A 23,464-nucleotide genomic window follows, 5' to 3' on the forward strand; every position below is an offset into this window, starting at 1 on the left:
TATTATGTTTGGGTAAATTAAACCAATAGTCCCCTTTGTTTTCAGTGTGACCGACTTCGGTCACTAGTTTTTTAATTAAGTGCACTTGGTCCCTTATGTTACATATTTGTTCGATTTAAGTCATTCAATCCGTTAACCTATTAACGAAATTCTTGACTGTTAAATTTTACATTATGTTACATATTTATTTTATTAATTGTGTCCACTTGAAATATGAATTTTTTTCAAATAGTTATTTATTTTACGGACAGATGCTCACCCTGAAATTTTATATGTACTCATCCTATTTAAAAATTTTACATTGTTAACATATAAAATATTTCTGAATCCGCCGGTGACCCAAAGCAATAAAGAAAATACCGAAAGCGTCATCAGACTAACCTAAGTAAGTTCCACGTTTCGAAAGTGTATTATAAATTTTCCTAGTCATTTTCAAGTTTAATATATGAAACAAAGGTCTACCATTCCAAATATGTGTAAGTTGTTCATCAAACAATGGTGGTTATATGATTTACCATGTCCTCGATTGGACATACTGGTGTCGTAAGCTCCAAGCGGAAGAAAACCTGCAATGTGAAGTTGAAACTTCTTGGCATGTATCCCCCCCCCCCAAACACTCTTTTTAGGGTAGTTTATGAAAATCTTCTAACATAGAATTTACCTCTCCCGAAGATTCATCAATGAGTTTATCCCGAGCTTAAAACTTGTCTGTATTTGATACTCGCACTAGAGTCCAACTAATGTAGATGTATAGCATGGATGCTTAAATAACCCGAGAGACCTAGTCGATGGTTTTATGTGTGCTGTATTTGGCATGTTATCCAAATTTGTACCTAGTGTGGCTAGATTATCAGTTATCCTTATTTGTCTGCTGTTCATTGTGAACTTGGTTTTTGCTTTTATGTATAATATCTTTTGTTGTTTGATATTTGTCTTTCTTTCCATGAATTGGGAATTCCCTTCCATTGCAGGACCATTTAAGATCAATGGTGTCCCTTTAAGGCGTGTGAACAAGTCATACGTTATTGCTACTTCCACCGAGATTGACATCTCTGGGGTTAACGTAGACAAGCTTGACGACAAGTACTTCACCAAGGAAGTGGTGAAGAAGACAAAGAAGAGCGAGGGAGAGTCTTTCGGAGCTGAAAAGGAGGTTCACAGTTTTGCATTTATTTTAATTCAAGCCGTACAAATTCCATTAATATAAATTGATTTCCTAGTTGTCCATCTCTTATAGGATAAGAAGAAACTGCCCGAAGATAAGGAAGGTGACCAGAAAGCTGTCGATGCCTCGTTACTGAAGTCCATCGAGACCGTCCCCGACATGGAGGCCTATCTCGCCGCTAGATTTTCTCTGAAGTCTGGCATGAAACCTCATGAACTTGTTTTCTAGATGGAATTTGCCACTTAGCTTGGTTTCATAGCATCAATGATTTTATTAACAGATGTTATACGAGGAAAAACCTATTTTTTTGTGGTATCATCTTTTGCTTTTTTATGCAGAAAACCTCAAATTTTGTTACATGAATTGTGTTATGTTCTTAATCTGATTGAATATTTGTCTTACCTGTCTTGTCCTAGAACTCGATTTTAAAAAAATCAACCGTATCGTATCATAATCCAGCAAGTTCGGATATTTTTGTCGTCTTGAGGGAACATAGTACAGGCAAGGGAACAGATCCATAGCAGTACATCTTAATGTGAAACTTAGTGTTGCAAAGTGCAAATAGGTCCAAAACATAGTGTTACAAAAGAGTGGATCAAACCCAGAAACAAGTACATTACTATTATCTACATTGGGATGAAAGTTGAATACAAAAGTCCTCAGTATCCCTAAAATATTCTCTTCAAAGAATGAAGGATACAAAAGGAACTTTATGTTACAAAATTTTATATCAGCACCCCTTCAGCAAGTATTGAAGGAAAAAATTACCCACCTAAATGTAAACATATCATCAGAGGATGATCAGACAGCTTCCAGCCTTCCACCGAGAGGTGGTTTTTGCCGGAATGCAGCATCAACGCATCGACATTAATGTTCGGACCTTGTTTTGCCTTTGAGCTTTCTTAGCACTTGGGGTCCGCTTCATTTTCTGCAACTCCTCCATCACAGCTTTCTCCACTGTGTCAATGGAGTTCAACAGCTTCCTTTGGGGTGTAAGAAGCTCCCCTGCTGATTCCTCTGGTTCTTGATTGGCAACGTTGATCAGAATCTTCGACACGGTCTGGATCGGTGGAGGGTGAGGCTCCAATCTAACGGTTGAAGCTGGTGTGGATAAATTGTGCTCGAGTGAAGCAACTGATGATATGTTTGAGCCAAGAACGCTTTCATTAGGGGCTCTTGGGTTCTCAAAAATTTGGCCTTCACCATCTCCTAACCGAGCTCTCGTCCTTTCAATGGCCTGGTTATTCTCATCAAATTCAGTGAAAAATCATAATTGTTGCTCGAGTTAAGCAACTGTAAATACTAACTGAACATCAAACATAGGATGAATCCATGAATCAAAGGCAAATGAACCATGGAAGAACAACACACCTGGTAAAAATTGAAGACACTAATATGAACATCAAACAAAGTTCAATGAACTCAAAACCGAGCATAGCAATCAAACAATTTTAAACATAAATAAGGAGAAGAGAATTCGTCGATTACCCTTACAATGGCGGTGATGTCCCGGAGAGGAGTTCTTGGGTACCGAGAAGGTAATACAATACTCGTACCTCTGGCCCTCCCACGGCCCAAGGGGCTGAGCGTCACCGGAGCATTCTCTCTCGTAGTCCGGCCACGTCTTATAATTCTTGGAGTCCGGAAACTGCTACCCCGGCGGAACCGTCCACCACGCGCCGTCGAAAGAGTAGCACCAGCAACACCCACTGGCCTACGAGTAACAGCGGAGCCGCCTAAAATGTAACCCCCTAGACCCGGCCTATGCGTTTCGACTAAGTCTAGTGGATCACATTATAATAACATGAAATTATAAACAATTTATACTATCAAAAATCCAACTTGTAAATATAGTACAAATAAATAATAATTTAATTTAAAACATGTCTTCAAATTCAAAATCACAATAAACCGAGCAGTAGTAGCAAAAGTGTTATCATTATAAAATCCGATATTTTAAAATAAGGTCCATGTCACCAAAATAAAGTAAACTTGCCAGATAAAAACATTACAATCTGATTTACTTCAAGAGATATGTTGATCCTCCAAGTGCTCGAACCAAGGTATCTACCCAACAGTATCTGAAAGGGGAAAACATTTTCAAAAGGTGAGCTAGGCTCAGTGTGTCCCAACATTTCCATAAAATCACAATAGGTACAAATCATATTCCAGTAATCTCACAAATTCGTAAAAGAGTTTAACTTTTTGAAAATCATAGTTTAAACCCTTTTCTGGTACACCATCAGTAGTTCCCAAAATTATTTTCCATATAGCTTAATTTATGCACATAGCAAAAAGAAAGCCGACTTAAGGATAGGCTCTGAAGCTTGTATCCTTAAGCCCAAGTCAATAAGTCCATATAGCTTACCCTAAGCACACAGCAAAGGAAAGCCGACCTAATGAAACATCTTGGGGCCCTCAAGAGTCACATTAGGCCCAGTTAGCTTGATCAGAGCTATTCCATCGTATTTCAATTCCAAAATTCAATTGCACCGTGACATAAACTCCATAAATCCAAAAACATGGTAATCATATACCATTTCAAAACAAAAATTAGATAGCAGCCATATTCCATAAATTGTCACATTAAATTGGTGCATCCATAAAACAATAGCCAATGAATTCGGTGTACCACGTATTAAAACCAATAAAACAGTTCAATAACAAGTAGGGAACACACCTCGACAATAGATTCAAATAACAAATCTACTGATTGCTGGTTTCACCACGCTCTGCTACAGTTTTCGAACGGGTAAATACTGGCACACGTGGTTTAACTGATCTAGAAGAGCTGGGTCGAGCTGTCGAACGATCCGGAGAGTCTCTTGTACCTTCAAACAATAATATTTATCAGTCTCAAATCCTATTTAATTGTTCAAAGCTAAACTTCTTAAGTATATACGCATTTTTCGGGTTTGACTATCAATTTGAGGTATTTCGAGTCTGAATTTGGCCAAACGGATTACGGAATCGGAATCAGGGCGTCGAAAAACATAAAGTATGACTTTTCGAAAATTCAAATTCTTGGTCAAAGTCAAAGTCAACCACTTTGACCGTAGATTTGGAGACCTTCGGATTCGAATTTGACAAAACGGACCACGGAAACGGATTCGGCACGTCGAAAACTATCAGGATAGGTATACTCGGAAAAGATTAACGGTCGTTTAATGCTCGGTCAAAGCCATTTTAAGTTTTGGTCAAAGAAAGTCAACGGTCAACGGTCAACGGTCGGGTCGGGTCGGGTCAACGGTCGGGTCGGGTAAGGTCAACGGTCGGGTCGGGTCAGACCGGTCAAACCGATTCAGACCGGTCAAACCGGTTCGAACCGGTTGAAACCGGTCAAACCGGTCAGAACCGGTTGAAAACCGGTTAAACCGGTTTCCAGCAGCCACTCGCCCTGCGGCGGCGCGTGTGGCGCGTGAGGCGTCCTCCGGGGCCCTAAAAATCCCGAAAAAATTTCTAAAAATTATTTTGAGCGATTTCAAGATACTTACAACGATCGGTTCAAATTTTTGAACGGCGGAGAGCTCGATTTCAAATCGGCCGAATCTTTGACTGCACCACCTCCTCACGCGCCGCCGTCTACGGCGGACAAGGTTGACACCGGTGAACTCGGAACGGCACAAGGAACACGATGGTGCGGGAGGTGTCGTAAACGGAGCAACGATCAGCGGTGAATTTAAGATTTCCTCGGCGATAGAGCTAACAAAACCGTCGCTACTTTGACTGGAAATTCCCGACGTTTGGCCGCGTTTCGCTTCAATTAATTTGAAGGGTTTGTTCCTCGCTCGATGATGAACACAACGGTGGTTTCAAAACAACGATCGGAATTCGGACGGCGTCGGAATCGGCTTTGAAGTAGAGTGCGGGAGGAGGAATTTCACAATTGTTTTCTGTTTTGAAAACAGAAAACCATTCATACCCTTAAATGAAATTTTCTGCCGACACTAAAAGGAGTAATGCAGGGCTTGGTCCCTGAATTTCCTTTAACTTCTAAAATGGCCTATAATTTTGAAAACTTTCGATTTAATCCTCAAATTTTGCCAAATTACTTAATTAAATTTTTTTTCTCTAAATTTTATTCCGGGTTGTTACAATTCTCCCCCTCTACAAGAAATTTCGTCCTCGAAATTTACCTTATGAGAATAGTTGAGGAAACTGAGCCTCCATTGACTCCAATGTCTCCCAAGTAGCTTCTGAGGGGCCTCGATTACTCCACTGAACTTTGACCATTGGAATTCGCCTATTCCGAAGAACTCTTTCATCTCTTTCTAAAATCTGAATGGGCTCCTCCTCATATGACAAATCAGGTCTTAGCTCTACTTCTTCAACCTGAATAATGTGACCTGGATCTGGACGGTATCTCCTCAACATTGATACATGAAAAATCATGAATACGACTTAACTCAGAAGGTAACTCAAGCTGATATGCAACAGGTCCTACCCTCTTCAAGATACGAAATGGTCCAATAAATCTTGGACTTAATTTACCCTTACGCCCGAATCTCAATACTTTCTTCCAGGGTGAAACTTTCAAAAAGACCCGATCTCCCACTTCAAACTGTATATCCTTCCTTCTTTGATCTGCATAAGATTTCTGCCTATCAAATGCCTCTTTCAGACGGTCACGGATTAATCTGACTGTGTCCTCCATCTCTCGCACTAACTCAGGTCCCAACGTTTTCCTATCACGCAACTCAGTCCAACAGATCGGAGTGCGACATTTACGCCCATAGAGTGCTTCATAGGGTGCCATACGAATACTGGTCTGATAACTGTTATTGTAAGCAAATTCAGCCAACGGCAAAAAGTTCTCCCAACTACCATGAAATCGATTACGCAACCCCGCAACATATCCTCCAGAATCTGAATTACTCTCTCAGATTGACCATCAGTTTGTGGATGAAAGGATGTACTATAATCCAATCTTGTTCCCAAAGCCGTATGTAACGCCTTCCAAAATCTCGAAGTAAATCTCGGATCTCGATCAGAAATAATAGACAATGGAATACCATGCAATCTGACAATCTCTGAAATATACAATCTTGCCAGCTTATCCAAAGTATAATTTACTCGCACAGGAATGAAGTGAGCTGACTTTGTAAGTCTGTCAACAATCACCCAAACTGAATTTTTTTTCAAAGGAGTCATAGGCAAGCCAGTAACAAAATCCATAGTAATACGCTCCCATTTCCATTCAGGAATCTTGATAGGCTGTAACAAACCTGATGGATGTTGATGTTCTGCCTTAACTTGCTGACAAGTCAAACACCTAGCCACAAAGTCAGATATGTCTTTCTTCATACCAGTCCAATAATACCTCTCTCTCAAATTCCGGTACATCTTATCTCCTCCGGGTGCATAGCATATGGACTACTGTGAGCCTCAGTAAGGATAGTCTGCCTCAATTCAGCGTCATCAGGCACACAATATCTACCTTTAAAGCATAAAACTTCATCCTGATCAATTGCGTAATCTGTGTTTGTCCCCTGCTCTACTTGCTCAAAGATGGAAAGCAAGGAGCTATCAAGGGGCTGCTTAGCTTTGATCTCATCAACCAAGGTCGGCTTAACTTGCAATTCTGCTAACAAAGTGCCATCGTCATATAAATTCATCTTGGCCATTAAAGACCTCAACTCCGATACCGTCTTTCGACTCAAAGCATCTGCTACAATGTTAGCTTTACCAGGGTGGTAATCAATCACGCAATCATAATCCTTTAGAAGCTCTAACCAGCGACGCTGTCTCAAATTAAGTTCCTTCTGGGTCAGAAGATACTTTAAGCTCTTATGATCTGTGAAAATGTAACACTTCTCTCCATAAAGATAGTGTATCCATATCTTCAAGGCAAAAATTACTGCTGCCAACTCTAAATCGTGAGTAGGATAATTACACTCATGCGGTCGCAGCTGACGGGATGCATAAGCCACCACCTTACTTTCCTGCATTAAAACACAACCAAGTCCTGAATGTGAAGCATCACTATACACTGTAAAATCCTTCCCGGACTGTGGTTGAATCAACACCGGTGCTTGAGTCAAAACCGCCTTTAATTTCTCAAAGCTCTCCTGTTGTGCCTCGCCCCAGTCAAACGACACATTCTTCCTTAACAACTTTGTCAAAGGAGAAGCAATGATCGAAAAGCCCTCAACAAAACGTCGATAATAACCAGCCAAGCCCAAGAAACTGCGGATTTCAGACACGTTCTTAGGTCGTTTCCAATTCATAATAGCCTCTATCTTGCTGGGATTAAACTGAACACCTCGCGCAGAAATAATATGCCCCAGAAATGACACTTCTTGAAGCCAAAACTCACACTTGCTTAGTTTGGCATATAGACGATGCTCTCTCAAAGTCCGCAGAACGATCTTCAAATGCTCGTCATGCTCTGCCTCCGTACGAGAATAGATCAGAATATCGTCAATGAAGACCACCACAAATTGATCCAAATATGGTCGGAACACCCGATTCATCAAATCCATAAAAGCTGCAGGAGCGTTCGTCAAACCAAAAGGCATCACTAAAAATTCATAATGACCATATCTAGTGCAAATGGCCGTTTTTGCAACATCGGGTCCTTTAACTTTCAATTGATAATACCCCGAACGAAGATCAATCTTAGAGAATACAGTAGCTCCTCGCAATTGATCAAATAAGTCATCAATCCTGGGTAATGGGTATTTATTCTTGACCGTCATCTTGTTCAATTTCCGATAGTCAATACATAATCTTAGCGACCCATCCTTCTTTTTCACGAATAGAACTGGAGCTCCCCATGGTGAAGTACTATGTCGGATAAATCCTCGATCGAATAATTCTTGCAATTGGACTTTCAACTCCTTAAGTTCCTTTGGAGCCATACGATAAGGTGCCATAGAAATAGGTGAAGATCCTGGATAAGTCTCAATCTCGAACTCTACCTCTCTATCAGGAGGTAACCCAGGCAACTCCTCCGGAAAAACATCAGGAAACTCGCTAACTGTACGAATTTCCTCGATCGTGGACAATGCACCTTTGGTGTTCAAAATACAAGCAATGAAGGTCTCATATCCCTTTCGGATCATACGATCAATTTCCATCGCTGAAACTATATTGGAGAGATAGCTACGCCGTTCCCCAATTAACACAACAGTCCGACCATCTGAAGTCTTCAGAGTAGCCCGCTTGTATTCGCAATCCAGCTTTACCTTGTGTTTATTCAACTAATCCATTCCAAGAATTAGATCAAACTCCTCTAGAGGAAGCTCCATAAGATCAGCGAGAAAAATTTCTCCCTGAACCTCGAGAGGGCAACGCCGAAATACTTTATTCACTAATACTGCTTGTCCTACTGGACTCGTAACTGTAACAGTATTTTCAGTGTTCTCTATCGGAATCTAAAGGTTTCGAGATACTGAGCTCGATACATAGGAGTGAGTGGAGCCATTGTCCAGTAATGCAAAGTATGGGATAGAATAAATAGTAAATGTACCTGCAATAACCTCAGGCTCATCTCTGTCATCACAACGTCTAGTTGCATAAACCAAAGCTGGCTGTCTAGCCTCAGAAGCTGTTGGCCCTCTATTTTGCTGAGGTCGGGCTCTACTGTCTGTCCTGGACGCTGATCCTCGAGTCTTTCCTTGACTACGATCTCTAATTGGGGTCTGTATTGTAGTCTGCGAACGCACAGGAGTTTGGGTAGTGGTCTGCTCAAACGAAACTAACTGAGGACAATCCCTCCGATAATGACCACTAGATCCACACTGATAGCAAAGACCCATCTTCTTACGACACTCTCCTGAGTGTTGTTTACCACAATACTCACAAAGGGGCCCATTATAATACGACGAGGAACCGCCTCGACTGACAGTTAAAGGTGAGGATGCTGCAGGCCTGAAACGTGTATTGCTTCTCTGAGGAGCTGAAGTACGAGTCCTCTTTCCGGACTGTGCTGATGACTCCATCGGGCCTGAAAATTTCTTAGATCGATCTTGATCAACACGCTCTCTACCAGAAGCTAAAAACTCCACATCTTCCGCATCTTTGGCTCTGCCCACCAGCACATCAAATATCTCATCCTGATGGGTTACAACTTGCCTACGCAGCTCGTATCTGAGTCCAAGGGCAAATTTACGACATCGATCTCTCTCCGTAGGTACCATACTGAATCCATACTTCAGCAATTTCAGGAACTCGATCTCATATTCAGAAACAGTCATGTCTCCCTGAACCAGGTCTTGAAACTGTTGTCGTCTCTGAGCTAAGTAGCGCTCTCCCAGAAAACGGCTCCGAAAGCGATCCTTAAAGAAATTCCAGGTCAAACGATCGGTAGGAACACTACTGGTCACTGACTCCCACCAAGTGTAGGCATTGCCATCTAACATCGCCACAGCACCCTGATATCTCTTAATTGAGTCCAAACCCAACTGATCCATGCGTCTCTCTGTATCCTGGAGCCAATCCTCAGCTTCAGTAGGAGCTCCACCTATCTGTCCCCCAAAAGTTCTAACTCCATTGGCAATCAAAGTCTGCGAAATAGGAACCTCAGATACAACACCAGTAGCTCTGACTGCTCCCTGTATTAACTGCAGAAATTGTCTACCAAAATTCTCATCCAAAGCAACTCCGGTAGACTCTAACTCAATATCGGTCGCTCCTATTATCGGTGTAGTCATGCCAATACCAGCGGCAGGAGGCAGATCCGTTGGGGTCGTAGGAGCATGATCACCTATCGGAGGTGGGGGATCTACCCGTATCTCATCGATCGGATCTGCGAATCTAGCCACTCGACCTCGTCCACGGCTAGTTCGACGACTACGTCTAGCACTCATTTTGATGGATCTCAAGTTTACTACAGAAGATAAAACTTAGGGTTAGATAAGCACTTGGAGTCTCAAACATAGTTAAAATCTTGATAACTTTGTGACATGGCCTTAGTAACTCGTTTTGTAAAATATTTCAAAACCGTATTTTCAATGTGGACTCATACACAGTCCGAGGGTTTAAAACCAAAAGCTCTGATACCAATAAATGTAACCCCCTAGACCCGGCCTATGCGTTTCGACTAAGTCTAGTGGATCACATTATAATAACATGAAATTATAAACAATTTATACTATCAAAAATCCAACTTGTAAATATAGTACAAATAAATAATAATTTAATTTAAAACATGTCTTCAAATTCAAAACAATAAACCGAGCAGTAGTAGCAAAAGTGTTATCATTATAAAATCCGATATTTTAAAATAAGGTCCATGTCACCAAAATAAAGTAAACTTGCCAGATAAAAACATTACAATCTGATTTACTTCAAGAGATATGTTGATCCTCCAAGTGCTCGAACCAAGGTATCTACCCAACAGTATCTGAAAGGGGAAAACATTTTCAAAAGGTGAGCTAGGCTCAGTGTGTCCCAACATTTCCATAAAATCACAATAGGTACAAATCATATTCCAGTAATCTCACAAATTCGTAAAAGAGTTTAACTTTTGAAAATCATAGTTTAAACCCTTTTCTGGTACACCATCAGTAGTTCCCAAAATTATTTTCCATATAGCTTAATTTATGCACATAGCAAAAGAAAGCCGACTTAAGGATAGGCTCTGAAGCTTGTATCCTTAAGCCCAAGTCAATAAGTCCATATAGCTTACCCTAAGCACACAGCAAAGGAAAGCCGACCTAATGAAACATCTTGGGGCCCTCAAGAGTCACATTAGGCCCAGTTAGCTTGATCAGAGCTATTCCATCGTATTTCAATTCCAAAATTCAATTGCACCGTGACATAAACTCCATAAATCCAAAAACATGGTAATCATATACCATTTCAAAACAAAAATTAGATAGCAGCCATATTCCATAAATTGTCACATTAAATTGGTGCATCCATAAAAACAATAGCCAATGAATTCGGTGTACCACGTATTAAAACCAATAAAACAGTTCAATAACAAGTAGGGAACACACCTCGACAATAGATTCAAATAACAAATCTACTGATTGCTGGTTTCACCACGCTCTGCTACAGTTTTGAACGGTAAATACTGGCACACGTGGTTTAACTGATCTAGAAGAGCTGGGTCGAGCTGTCGAACGATCCGGAGAGTCTCTTGTACCTTCAAACAATAATATTTATCAGTCTCAAATCCTATTTAATTGTTCAAAGCTAAACTTCTTAAGTATATACGCATTTTTCGGGTTTGACTATCAATTTGAGTATTTCGAGTCTGAATTTGGCCAACGGATTACGGAATCGGAATCAGGGCGTCGAAAAACATAAAGTATGACTTTTCGAAAATTCAAATTCTTGGTCAAAGTCAAAGTCAACCACTTTGACCGTAGATTTGGAGACCTTCGGATTCGAATTTGACAAAACGGACCACGGAAACGGATTCGGCACGTCGAAAACTATCAGGATAGGTATACTCGGAAAAGATTAACGGTCGTTTAATGCTCGGTCAAAGCCATTTTAAGTTTTGGTCAAAGAAAGTCAACGGTCAACGGTCAACGGTCAACGGTCGGGTCGGGTCGGGTCAACGGTCGGGTCGGGTCGGGTCAACGGTCGGGTCGGGTCAGACCGGTCAAACCGATTCAACCGGTCAAACCGGTTCGAACCGGTTGAAACCGGTCAAACCGGTCAGAACCGGTTGAAAACCGGTTAAACCGGTTTCCAGCAGCCACTCCCTGCGGCGGCGTGTGGCGCGTGAGGCGTCCTCGGGGCCCTAAAAATCCCGAAAAAATTTCTAAAAATTATTTTGAGCGATTTCAAGATACTTACAACGATCGGTTCAAATTTTGAACGGCGGGAGAGCTCGATTTCAAATCGGCCGAATCTTTGACTGCACCACCTCCTCACGCGCCGCCGTCTACGGCGGACAAGGTTGACACCGGTGAACTCGGAACGGCACAAGGAACACGATGGTGCGGGAGGTGTCGTAAACGGAGCAACGATCAGCGGTGAATTTAAGATTTTCGGCGATAGAGCTAACAAAACCGTCGCTACTTTGACTGGAAATTCCCGACGTTTGGCCGCGTTTCGCTTCAATTAATTTGAAGGGTTTGTTCCTCGCTCGAATGAACACAACGGTGGTTTCAAAACAACGATCGGAATTCGGACGGCGTCGGAATCGGCTTTGAAGTAGAGTGCGGGAGGGGAATTTCACAATTGTTTTCTGTTTTGAAAACAGAAAACCATTCATACCCTTAAATGAATTTTCTGCCGACACTAAAAGGAGTAATGCAGGGCTTGGTCCCTGAATTTCCTTTAACTTCTAAAATGGCCTATAATTTTGAAAACTTTCGATTTAATCCTCAAATTTGCCAAATTACTTAATTAAATTTTTTTTTCTCTAAATTTTATTCCGGGTTGTTACATAAAAGTTCCATCGTTCTTGCGAGAGGATTCCCAAATGCCCAATCCGTCTTCGAGCGAATACTTCCGCTAAATCAACATTTCTCACGAGTCTGTCTCTCGACTCAGCCATTGCTTAAGGATTCAAACCCACAAAAAAAATGCAGAAACAAGCAAATGGGTATCAAGAACTTGCAATGAAATGTAGGAAAACAAGCAGAAAAGTAAACGGGTACCAGAAAATTCCCAAAAAATGAAGAAAAAAAAGAACGAAGAAGAAACAGATCGAGAAAATGGATTCTGCTAGTTCAAATTTACAAAAAAAACTACTAACCTTAGAAGAAATGGGCGATTGCTTCAAAAGGGTTCAACGGTGATTAAGGGATGTACCGGAGGCAGCAAATGATAAAGAGAAGCCTTTGGCACTTCGTATTCGAAGATGGCGAATTTGGCAAATTTTCAAACTGAAGAAATGGGCGGTCTTATTGGGTGCTGGTTTCATGTCAGTAGAATGTTTGACACGTGTCACTCAGGGTTCCATGGCCATGCTTTCAAATTTTAGGCTTAGGCGCTCAATGTTATTTCTACAGTTTTAGGTAGAATTACAGTTTCAGTCCTTTATCATATTAAACTTTAGTTTAAACTTCTAATTTTATAACTGAACCCAATTTAATTTTTATATTACTGTCTCATTCCATCAACCAATCACGTGAATAACTTTTTTCTTCATGCAAAAATAATGATAAATACATTTATCCGAGAAAATAAAAATGGATAGGACTAATGTCACATTTTTTATAAATTATTTAATGTTTTATATTTTTATTGTATTTTAAAATACTTGCTATGATATATATATATATATATATATATATTAATAAAATATTTAACATGATATATTTACTCAATATACATTGGGGTTTTAAACAATATCAGCCTCATGGGCCTTTGGTGAGCCCATAAGGTGGTAAATTTCTAACCCATGTTTTGACCCAACTTAAAACAGTCCCATACTTACCCAAATTCAACCCGACCCGTTTTTGTCCTTATCGGTTTTACATTTAGTTGAGGATTCAAATATAGTGTAGTATTTATGCTATATTTATGTTTAAGATGTTTTCTTTACGACATGAATCAAGCTTACTCAGTGGTTAAATATTGTTGTTATCTCTAGAGGTTCTGGGTTTGAACACCAGCGACTGTAGGGATTTGAGTGTTCATTGTTAAATCATTCAATAATTTACAATGAACGTTCATACCTTTGCTAGTCCCAATATTTGATACGGTGTATTTTTTGGATTCAGGGTTTGGGGTTTAATTGGTTCGACCAAAATCAAGATGATCAACTTAATAGAGTAAATTAGGTTTAAATCTCGATCGAAGAGAATCAACATTACCTAATTGAATAACTTAATTCTTGGTAGGGTCTTTTGCTGAATTGGACCCCAAATGTGATTATCAAGTCTCATTGAGATCTAGGTAGAGGTGAACCAGTTGGAGAAAGATGAATGAATTGAATCCACAGACCCCACATGGAATCATTTGCAGCATAGTCCATATTTAGCCTTCAATTATAAAAGCTATGCCATGCCATGAACCACATAAATCATAGGGGTTTCACAAAATATTTTGGACCGACTCGAATTTCACATCTTTGGCTAATTTAAGGCTAACCCACCATGTCAGTGAGAGTGCCCAACTGAATAGGGTTTCACTCTGTCTTTACAAATATCTCATCATTGCCTTTTATGTTGTACTTATTCTTTAACCCTAATTTCTTCTTTGTCATGTTTTCCTTTCTCAATCCTAGCCGTTCATTTTTTTACAAGATTTAAATGATTATCGTAATTCAAAATTATAATAATATTCAAAGATAAATCTAAGAGCAAATATAAAGAGGAGTTAAATTGTTAAACTTTCAAAAATAAGGTCTATAAAGACACGAACGAAAGATTTTATGTTGGTAGGGCAAATTTAATTTTTTAAAATTTCAATGGATAAATTTGAATTTATAAAATTTTATGAGAGACGAAAACATATTTTTAATAAATAAATAAATAAAAAATAATTTAGTACAGAATTAAGCAACCCAAGAGAGAGAAAGGGCAGAGGGAGCACAAATGGAAGTTGAAAACATAAGTTGAGGTTATGTCAAGGGAATTGGCCACAAATGGAATCCATTGATAAGGTGGGGATTTTGTGCTGTGAGAGTCACTGCAAACTGATTCATCTCTGCAAATGTTGCCTATACTTGATTAATTGGTCTGCTACATCACTTTAATGCCAAAAAAACCCTAATGTCTTTAATGACAATAGCTAAATGTAGGGTACTGGAGGGCACTTTCTGTGCCTTGCTGAATCCTAAAGGAAGGTCATGGTTTAATTTAAGGTACCCCAAAGATGTAAGGCTCCATTAATGGATATCTACACTCAACTACTATGGGACAATGTTAAGAAAAGAGGGGTGTGTATAATGATTATAAATATGTTCATAAATTTTAATAGACTATTGATAACGATATACACTCTGTAGACATAACTGATCAAATTTGAAACAGAATAATATTTTTTTTATCACTGAGGTCAATAAAAGAATTTAGGATAAATTATGTGTTTAGTGCCTAAACTATCATTTTGGTCCCTTTTTACCTAAACTTTCAATTTGTTTTCAAAATCATACCTAAAATATAGTTTTGTTTTATTTTAGTACCTAGTTCAAAATTTAACGTTAAGTTTTGAAAAAATTAAAAGTTCAGGTACTAAACAGACCAAAACTGATAGTTTAGGTACTAAACACGTTAAGTTTTTAACATCGGGGTACTAAAATGAAAAAAACTAAATGTTAGGTATGCTTTTGAAAATAATAGAAAGTCTAAATACTAAATTGAATAAAAACTGATAGTTTAGGTACTAAATACGTAACTTACCCATGAAATTTAAGATGCTCTATGGGACCCTACCCTTTGCTAGGTCTTCTACAATGAGCATATGTATCAAGGGTTAAAAAGAGAAGTGGAAAAGGAGCCCCCCACCAATTATGAACCATTCATGGTGACAATTGATAACGATGCCATATGTCAACCACCAGTCCATCATGCATTGATATTCAGTCAAACTTTTTAACCCTTTTAGTAACCCACTTTACATTTCTTTTCTTCACCATTACATCCACTTTGATTATTCTTCTAAATCCGAAGATTTATTCGATGATGTTTTTAAAAAAATGAGTAAATTACGGGTTTAGTATCTAAACTATTATTTTTGGTGTGTTTTAGTATTTAAACTTTCAATTTTTTAAACCATACGAAAAGTTTAATTTATGTTTCATTTAGTATTCACCGTTAAAAAACTTTGGTTTTTGTTTCATTCAGTATCCCGTTCAAAATTTAACGTTAATTTTTTAAAAAAAATTGAGAGTTTTGGTACTAAAACGGGCCAAAACTGATAATTTAGGTACTAAACACGTTAAGTTTTTAACGACAGGTACTAAAATGAAAACTAAACGTTAGTTATGGTGTTGAAAAAAATTAAAAGTTTAGATACTAAAACAAACAAAAACCAACATTTTAAGTACTAAATGCATAACTTACCCTTAAAATATTGAAAAAAATAGTTCATTTTAAGAATGAGTTTAAATTTAGAAAATGAGTTATATTATTCAAATTTATATTAATGTAAAATTAAATCAGTTTTAATGAGTTCATAACCTTTAATACGATCAATATTTTAATAATTCAACAGTTATATTTCATATTATATTTAAGATAGATTATGCACTTAATTTTTTTTATCTCATTTAATAGTAAAACTACCAACGGTAAAATATTTATTTATAAACCCAATAATTCGATGATATGATAAAAATATCTGTTTGATTAAAAAAATACGTGTATATAAATATAAAGGTAAATTACGCATTTAGTACCTAAAGTATTGTTTTGATCCGTTTTAGTACCTCAATTTTTAATCTTTTCAAAATCATACCTAACATTTAGTTTTTGTTTTATTTTAGTATCTCGCCGTTAAAAACGACACTGCATTTTTTTATGGGTAACTTATATCATTTATCTCTCAACTATCTTCTCCCTCCTATTTGGTATTAAAGTTTAAAATTTTCAATTTAACTACTAAACTTTCATATTGCTCCTATTTAATCACTCTAGTTTATTTTATTAAATTTTGTAAAATAACATTTATTATTATTATTATTTATAATATCATTAAAAAAAAAAAAAATTAAAGCTAGAGTGATTAAATTAGGAGTTTTGAAATTTACGTAAAAATTAAAAAAACAAACTTTAGTGATCAAATAGAAGTAAAAAGATAGTTGAGTAATAAATGATATAATTTACCCATAAAAAGGTGTCACATGCAAACCACCCGTTAAATTTTTAACAACGAGGTTCTAAAACAAAACAAAAAACTAAATGTTAGATATAGTTTTAAAAAATTAAAAGTTTAGGTATTGAAATATACCAACTGATAGTTTAGGTACTAAACATGTAATTTATCCTATATAATTATATTTACCAATTTAACAGTCGGATCATTAAAAAACTAAAGGTATATATATAGGGTAAAGTACACAAATGGTCCCTAACTATAGGGTATCTATAGGGTATTGTTTTTCAAGTCCCTCAACTTTTAAAAATTAAAATGGTCACCTGACTATTCATTATGTTCGAAACTTGTCCTTTTCTGTTAAAATTTAATGATTTTTTGAGCTGAATGTTAACATGTTGACTGTGATATGATAAGATTTCATCCTAGAATCTCACCCGACTATCATGTTAATGTCCAACTTAGACAGAGTATTGCTTTGTTGAGTCCCTCGACTACTAAAAGTTACAAAATAGTCACCTGACCATTTATGTTCCAAACTCGTCATTTTCTGTTAAAAAATGATGGTATTTTGAGTTGAACGTTAACATGTTGACTGTGATATGATAAAATATGATCCTAGACCCAATTATCATGTTAACGTCCAACTTAGACAACTGTCAATTTTTAACAAAAAAATGAGTTTGGAACATAATGAATAACCAAATGATCATTTTGTAACTTTTAATAGTCGAGGGACTTAATAAAGTAATATTTTAGAGGATCAATTTGTAACTTTAATAATCGAAGGACTTAATAAATAATACTCTGTAGTCAGAGGATCATTTGTGTACTTTGTATATAAATGGAAAATGGTTATAAATAAATGTAAGAAAATGATGGGTCATGAAAAACAGTGTAGAGCTTGGTTTGTGGGCGGTCCCCGCCGTTTGGGACCGAGTCAGTGTCTTAAGGCCTACGGTTCGTCTTTCCGGTTCCCCCACTTCACTTTCACATTTTTATATTAATTAATTATTAAAGAATTATATTTTATATATTTTTATACTATACAATATTAAAATTTTCACTTTAAAATTTTGAAAATATTTAAAATTTTAATGTTATATTTGTTTAAAAAATTATATTATCGGTTATACATAATATATTTCAATTAATTTTATTAAAAGAATTAAGGTCTATCTTATTTTAGAGATTTCTTGGAGTTTGTGAGGTAAATAGAGGAGTGAATGTATAAGAATATATTTGTATTTTATTACCAACATAAGATGCATTCATTAATTAAAACAAATAACAAATAGAAAGAATATTTAAAACGGTAAAAAGGCATCAGAGGTCCCTACACTTTCTAAAAAACTAATGTGGTCATCATATTATTTTTTCTCTAAATGTGACCCTCTTACTTGAAAAACAAACACAATGTGGCATGTTGACCATCATTTTTCGTCATTGACCGTTACAATACTAGCGTGTCAGTTCATAGTAATGACGTGGTGGTCCACGATGTGATGTGGCAGTCCCTCTGCCATTTTAGAATTATCAATTTAGTTCATCTATGATATCATCCGCCATGTTAATCTGTTGCCTTTGACTGCCATGTCAGCATCATGAACTGTCACGTTAGCACCATAATAGTTAATGACGAAATTTTTTTGATAAACTTAACTAGTAACGAGACAAGCAACGAGGTGAGTAACAAGCATAACCGCGATTTACTCTCTCAATAAGCATCCCTACACTTAAATATAAAATAGATATACTTAAGACATATTTTATAGGATAAAGTACATAAATGGACTCAGATTATAGAGACGTTGTTTTGTTGAGTTTTCTAAATATTAAAAATTACAAAAATGATCTTCTAACTATAAGTTTTGTTTTGTTGGGTACATAGACTATTAAAAGTTACAAAATGATCATTCGTTTATTCATACATTCCAAATTCATTTCTTTTGTTAGAATGACGATCATCTAGGCTATACATATTATTATTAACATGTTGACAGATATATGATAGTCATTGAGATTTTGAGATCAAATTATTATATCCTAATCAATAGGTTAACGTCTAACACAGACTCATTATTTTTTAACGAAAAAGGATGAATTTGAAACACATAAATAGTCAGATAATCATTTTATAACTTTTAATAGTCGAAAGACAAAATAAAACAATACCTTATAATCAAAATATCATTATTGTATTATACTCTTTTTTTATATTAAGCTATATAATTATTTTATCATCATGTTAAATCGAACCGTACCCCCCCCCCTATAAACTTTCTTTCACTCAACGAACTGTACAGTTGAGGCTGTACGATTTTAATAATGTAGTTCGAGACTGAGACCCCACTTTCACCTCTCTCTTTCAATCTCTCTTAATGTAGAAATTAAGAGACAAACATCATGAAATCTTTTCCCCTGTTTATTATTAAACCAGACAATCCCTGCTACGTTGCTTTCCTTATACTTCAAATGCCCCAGAGCTTCATCTCTCAATGACAATTAACTCTTTTTTATTAGCTTGACCTTACCGCCATTGATGAAGCTTATTGAAGCTTAAAAATCTTTTGAAGACGCTGTTGAGACTTAAATTTGGGTTGAATTAACCAAGTGGGTGCTTTCTATTTTCGAGGAATCGAAGTGGTTGTTTTTCAGAATTTCGAATTTGGGTATTTTTGGTTTTCTTCTTCTTCTTTATTCTGCCATGGAGTTAAACGAGGGGATGGCTGGAACTGGATCTCATAAAACGGCGTCGGAGAGGGATGAAGTGGCGGCACTCGAATCGCTGCAATTTACCGACGAAATCCGCCGTTTGATGTCGGCTCCGGCGACCGACAATGCGAGTTCCTTCACGGCTCTGCTTGAACTTCCGGCTCCCCAGGCCGTTCAGCTCATTCACTCTCCGGAATCGGCTAAGCTTATTGCTGCTCCAGCTCCGTCTCCGAACGTTGATGATTTTAAAGGCAGCTTTCATTTTCCTTTTAACAGTGAGTTAATCGAACGAGCGACGAGGTTCTCTGTGTTCACCGGAGATGGTAACATCAACGACAATAACAAAACCAACTCACCTGAACCGACGTCGTACAATTCAAGCGCCAGTCTCCAGAAACCGGTGAAGAGTGAGCCGACGGAGACCGAGTCATCTCAGCCGTTAGTTTCCGGTCCAACGGTGGAGAACCGGAGTATCAAGAGAAAAGACCGAGAAAAGGTGAAAATTTCTGATATCGGCTCTTTCGGGTGTTTCCATTTTTTGTAAAATTTGATCAAGTCAGCTGATAAATTCGTTTTTTGAGCTTTTCAGGTGAAAGGGTCGACAAAGAAAGCAAAACCAAGGCGAAAGAGAGCTCCGACGATGCCGATAAGCTGCCTTACGTTCACGTTAGAGCTCGCCGGGGACAAGCCACGGATAGCCATAGCTTAGCTGAGAGAGTAATTCACTAATTTTGATGATTGGATCCTTAATCAGTCTGCTTGTTATTATTAGTTAATTGTCTTTATTAAGCTAATAAATTTGTTTTTAGGCAAGGAGAGAGAAGATTAATGCACGTATGAAGCTCCTACAGGAGTTGGTACCAGGATGCAGTAAGGTCAGTTCATTTGGATTATTAGGTCGATTAATGATTTGATTATGATAATGACTATGATTATGTGATTAAGCTAAGAATATCTGTTTAAATGGGTACACAAAAAGGGATTACATCTTTAGATATATTTCTTTAGTAACGGTTTATGTACTTCGTCACCTTTTTGCACAAAAGTGGGTTACTTTTGCAACAACAAAAAACTCAGCTGGTGTGCCATGGCACTTTGATAGTTTTAATGTTTTAGCCCTTCTTCCTTTGTTGGGGTGAGTTTGTTAGGAGATAGGAGTCCTTTGTGAGGTTAACATCGTCTTTCCGAATGGAAAACCGATTTATTTGCTGTTTTAGATTTCATAGTTCTGATCTAATCTTCCCAATTGATGTCTCGGGCGTTGAATTATCTTCGGACAAGATAGTTATGTGGAATGCTAGCTGGATATTACCGTGAAGTGCTCTACGAACTTGTCTAGTGGTTTGCTTTATTAGATATTTTTATGGGGTCCCATTTCGTTGATGTACAATGGTTGCCAACTTCTCTTGCAAGTTAGGCATCCATACTCTTATGGGATAACAAGATAAAAGATAACAAAAGAAAATGCCTTTTATACACCAAATGGCTGCCTAACCATACGAGTACACGATGTGATAGTGCATGGGAAATAAGTTTAATCGTGCGAAACTTAATCTTGATCGTACCTTAATAGTTGAGAAGACGTTTTCGACAATTGAAAGGGGGGTTTGAGTCATTTTCTTCAAGATGTGACCACAATTCAGTGTAAATTAGATGGCCAGAGCTGTAGATAACCTTTCTTTTCTAGGACCACTGTCATGATCTCTCATAATTTGAAAGGATGGCGATGCCTAACCGTTAAAAGGAATATTGTTGACATTATGACTCACAGTCAATCCCTTGGGAGACTGGAAATCTGTTGCTTCTGGATAGGTTAATGTTTCTGTTTCGAGAAAATCACTTTGGAGCTCATCTATCTGCATGCCATGAATATGCATTCAAGTTAAACTTATATGAGTGTCGGGAAAGTTCAACTTTTCAAACATCAGATGTTGACTTGTAGTTTGAGTTTCATTTATAGAATCATTGGATTGACATAGGACCTTCCTGATTTGCGAAATACCATGTGCTGCAGATCTCGGGCACGGCGTTAGTGTTGGATGAAATCATCAATCATGTGCAGTCCTACAGCGTCAAGTGGAGGTGAGATGTTGCTCTGTAGTAAGGGTCTTGTTATTGAAGATTTTCCATCTTCTGCAACCCTCACATCGTTGATTTTATCTCAGTTCTCATTGTGAACATCCCAATAGGCTGGCATGTTTCATTTTGCGCTTTATTCTTAGGTTTCGACGCAGTATCTTCCACTCCACTCGGTCTGAATCTAGTTATCATGTTTCTTTGGTTTCAGTTCTTATCAATGAGACTTGCTGCAGTTAACCCGGGAATTGATTTCAACCTCGATAGCGTATTCACAGCAGACGTAAGTATCGTACACCTTTTGTCATGTGACAAATGGCTCTGCAAAGCTTGTTGCTCTAACTCTTCATTTTCTTGAATTGATTATGTGGTTGTCCATTGAGTTTCTCTTCCGAGGGCAACACAATAATTATTGGATTCATTGCTTGAAGACTTGAATGACATGTTTGATCATCTTTAATATGTGTAGAGTGGATCTTTAATGGACAGTAACTTCTCCGGCATCGTCATGCCTACGATGTGGCCCGAGGTTCAACTCAACGGAAACAGACAACAGTATCCACAGCAACTGCATTTTGATGCATTGCAACAGCCTGCTTGGGGAAAGAGGAAGTCTGCAACAATTACATCACTCCGAGAACTCGCTTCTAAGCTACGACTCGGGAAATTCTGGTAGAAAAGAAACAAACTCTTTTGCTTCATAAACTATCATCATTCTTATAATTACTTGTGAAAGGGACTTAGTTTTATAGCACGATTTTGTTGCAGCATCGTTGCAGTCGAATCAATTGAAAATGGAGCTATGAAGTGCTAAAGAAGTTCGAAACGGTTAGATTTACGAAAAACATCGTTCTACTAATAGCTACCATTGTATATATATTATATTAAATCAAATATTAGAAATTAGTAGGGAGTAAAGGAGAGGCCTCACCACATAATCTTTTGGTTTCCATGTGGTTTGTTTAGACGAGTCAGATGCAAACCTCCGATTATCACAGGACCGGAGACGATAAACGTCGGTATGCTGTCGTTAAATATATATATACTAACTTGGAGTCATTCAATCGAATACTTGGCCTGAGGTTGATTGATTCATATTGTAAAATCATAGAACCAACTATGATGATTCAAAACTATTATGGAAAATCTGCCTTCTTTTGCTCTATATTTTGCTGTCATCTTCTTTCATTGATAGTTCCACTTGTTGGCTTGGTACCCAAGTTGATTTGTTAGCTTGATATTGATAGGGGTTAAGGTCTAATTTGTATAATTTTGGAATTGATAGGGATCTAAGAAGTATTTAAACCGAGCAAAACCAGACCAGATCAAAACTTAATTTGCCTAGTTTCTAAATTAAGGAGGACCTAAAAGCTGCCCAAGATTATGAGGGACCTAAAAACAATTTGACCCAGATTTAATCTTTTTATTTATTATATCTTAATATTCAAATTATCAGATAATGACACTAAAAGCTGCCCAAAATTAAAAAAGACGACCATTATTATATAATAAATTAAAAAATGTAATGTCACAAAATTTTTTAATAAAATAAATTATTATTTTTTTGATTAATTTGTCAAGTACAAGACAATATATGTTCAAAGATAACTCTCAACCATTTGACATTGAACGTTACACCCTTGACATTCCTGGTGCTCGAATCAGGGACCTCAAGGAATAACAATAATTCCTTTACCATCAAAGTCGCTTGGTTCGTACTAATAAAATCAATTATAGCTATTAAATAGGAGCACTTTGAAAGTTGAGTAGTTAAATTGAAAAAACTTTAGTATCAAAATAAGAGTGAAAAGATAGTTAATGGATGAATGATGATAATCT

At 37.4% G+C, this 23,464-nt stretch overlaps 2 protein-coding genes, 1 long non-coding RNA gene and 1 pseudogene across 3 annotated transcripts; 2 read left to right on the top strand and 2 right to left on the bottom strand.

Annotated features, from left to right (window-relative positions):
* Positions 1-928: 928 nt before the first annotated feature.
* LOC120183855 (60S ribosomal protein L6-2-like) lies at positions 929-1,483 on the top strand. The gene is made up of 2 exons (XM_039188461.1): positions 929-1,153; positions 1,238-1,483. The coding sequence occupies exons 1-2, from the start codon at positions 944-946 to the stop codon at positions 1,391-1,393; spliced, it is 366 nt and encodes a 121-aa protein (XP_039044392.1). The 5' UTR covers positions 929-943; the 3' UTR covers positions 1,394-1,483.
* Positions 1,484-1,939: 456 nt separating this feature from the next.
* Positions 1,940-2,761, bottom strand: LOC120183891 (protein POLYCHOME-like; the record flags this gene model as incomplete). The annotated part of the gene is made up of 2 exons (XM_039188483.1): positions 1,940-2,402; positions 2,654-2,761. Coding segments are annotated over 2 exons (492 nt in total), but the record flags the coding sequence as incomplete, so codon positions are not given.
* A 5-nt stretch (positions 2,762-2,766) lies between these two features.
* On the bottom strand, positions 2,767-12,862 carry LOC120183906. The gene is made up of 3 exons (XR_005521978.1): positions 12,828-12,862; positions 12,516-12,628; positions 2,767-2,901 (listed from the first exon to the last, which is right to left on the bottom strand). It is a non-coding gene; the product is annotated as an uncharacterized LOC120183906 (long non-coding RNA).
* Positions 12,863-19,389: 6,527 nt separating this feature from the next.
* On the top strand, positions 19,390-22,646 carry LOC120183860 (annotated as a pseudogene).
* Positions 22,647-23,464: the final 818 nt, after the last annotated feature.

The sequence above is a fragment of the Hibiscus syriacus genome, unplaced genomic scaffold (genome assembly GCF_006381635.1).
Source record: "Hibiscus syriacus cultivar Baekdansim isolate YM2019G1 unplaced genomic scaffold, ASM638163v2 tig00112852_pilon, whole genome shotgun sequence".
Lineage (NCBI taxonomy): Eukaryota > Viridiplantae > Streptophyta > Magnoliopsida > Malvales > Malvaceae > Hibiscus > Hibiscus syriacus.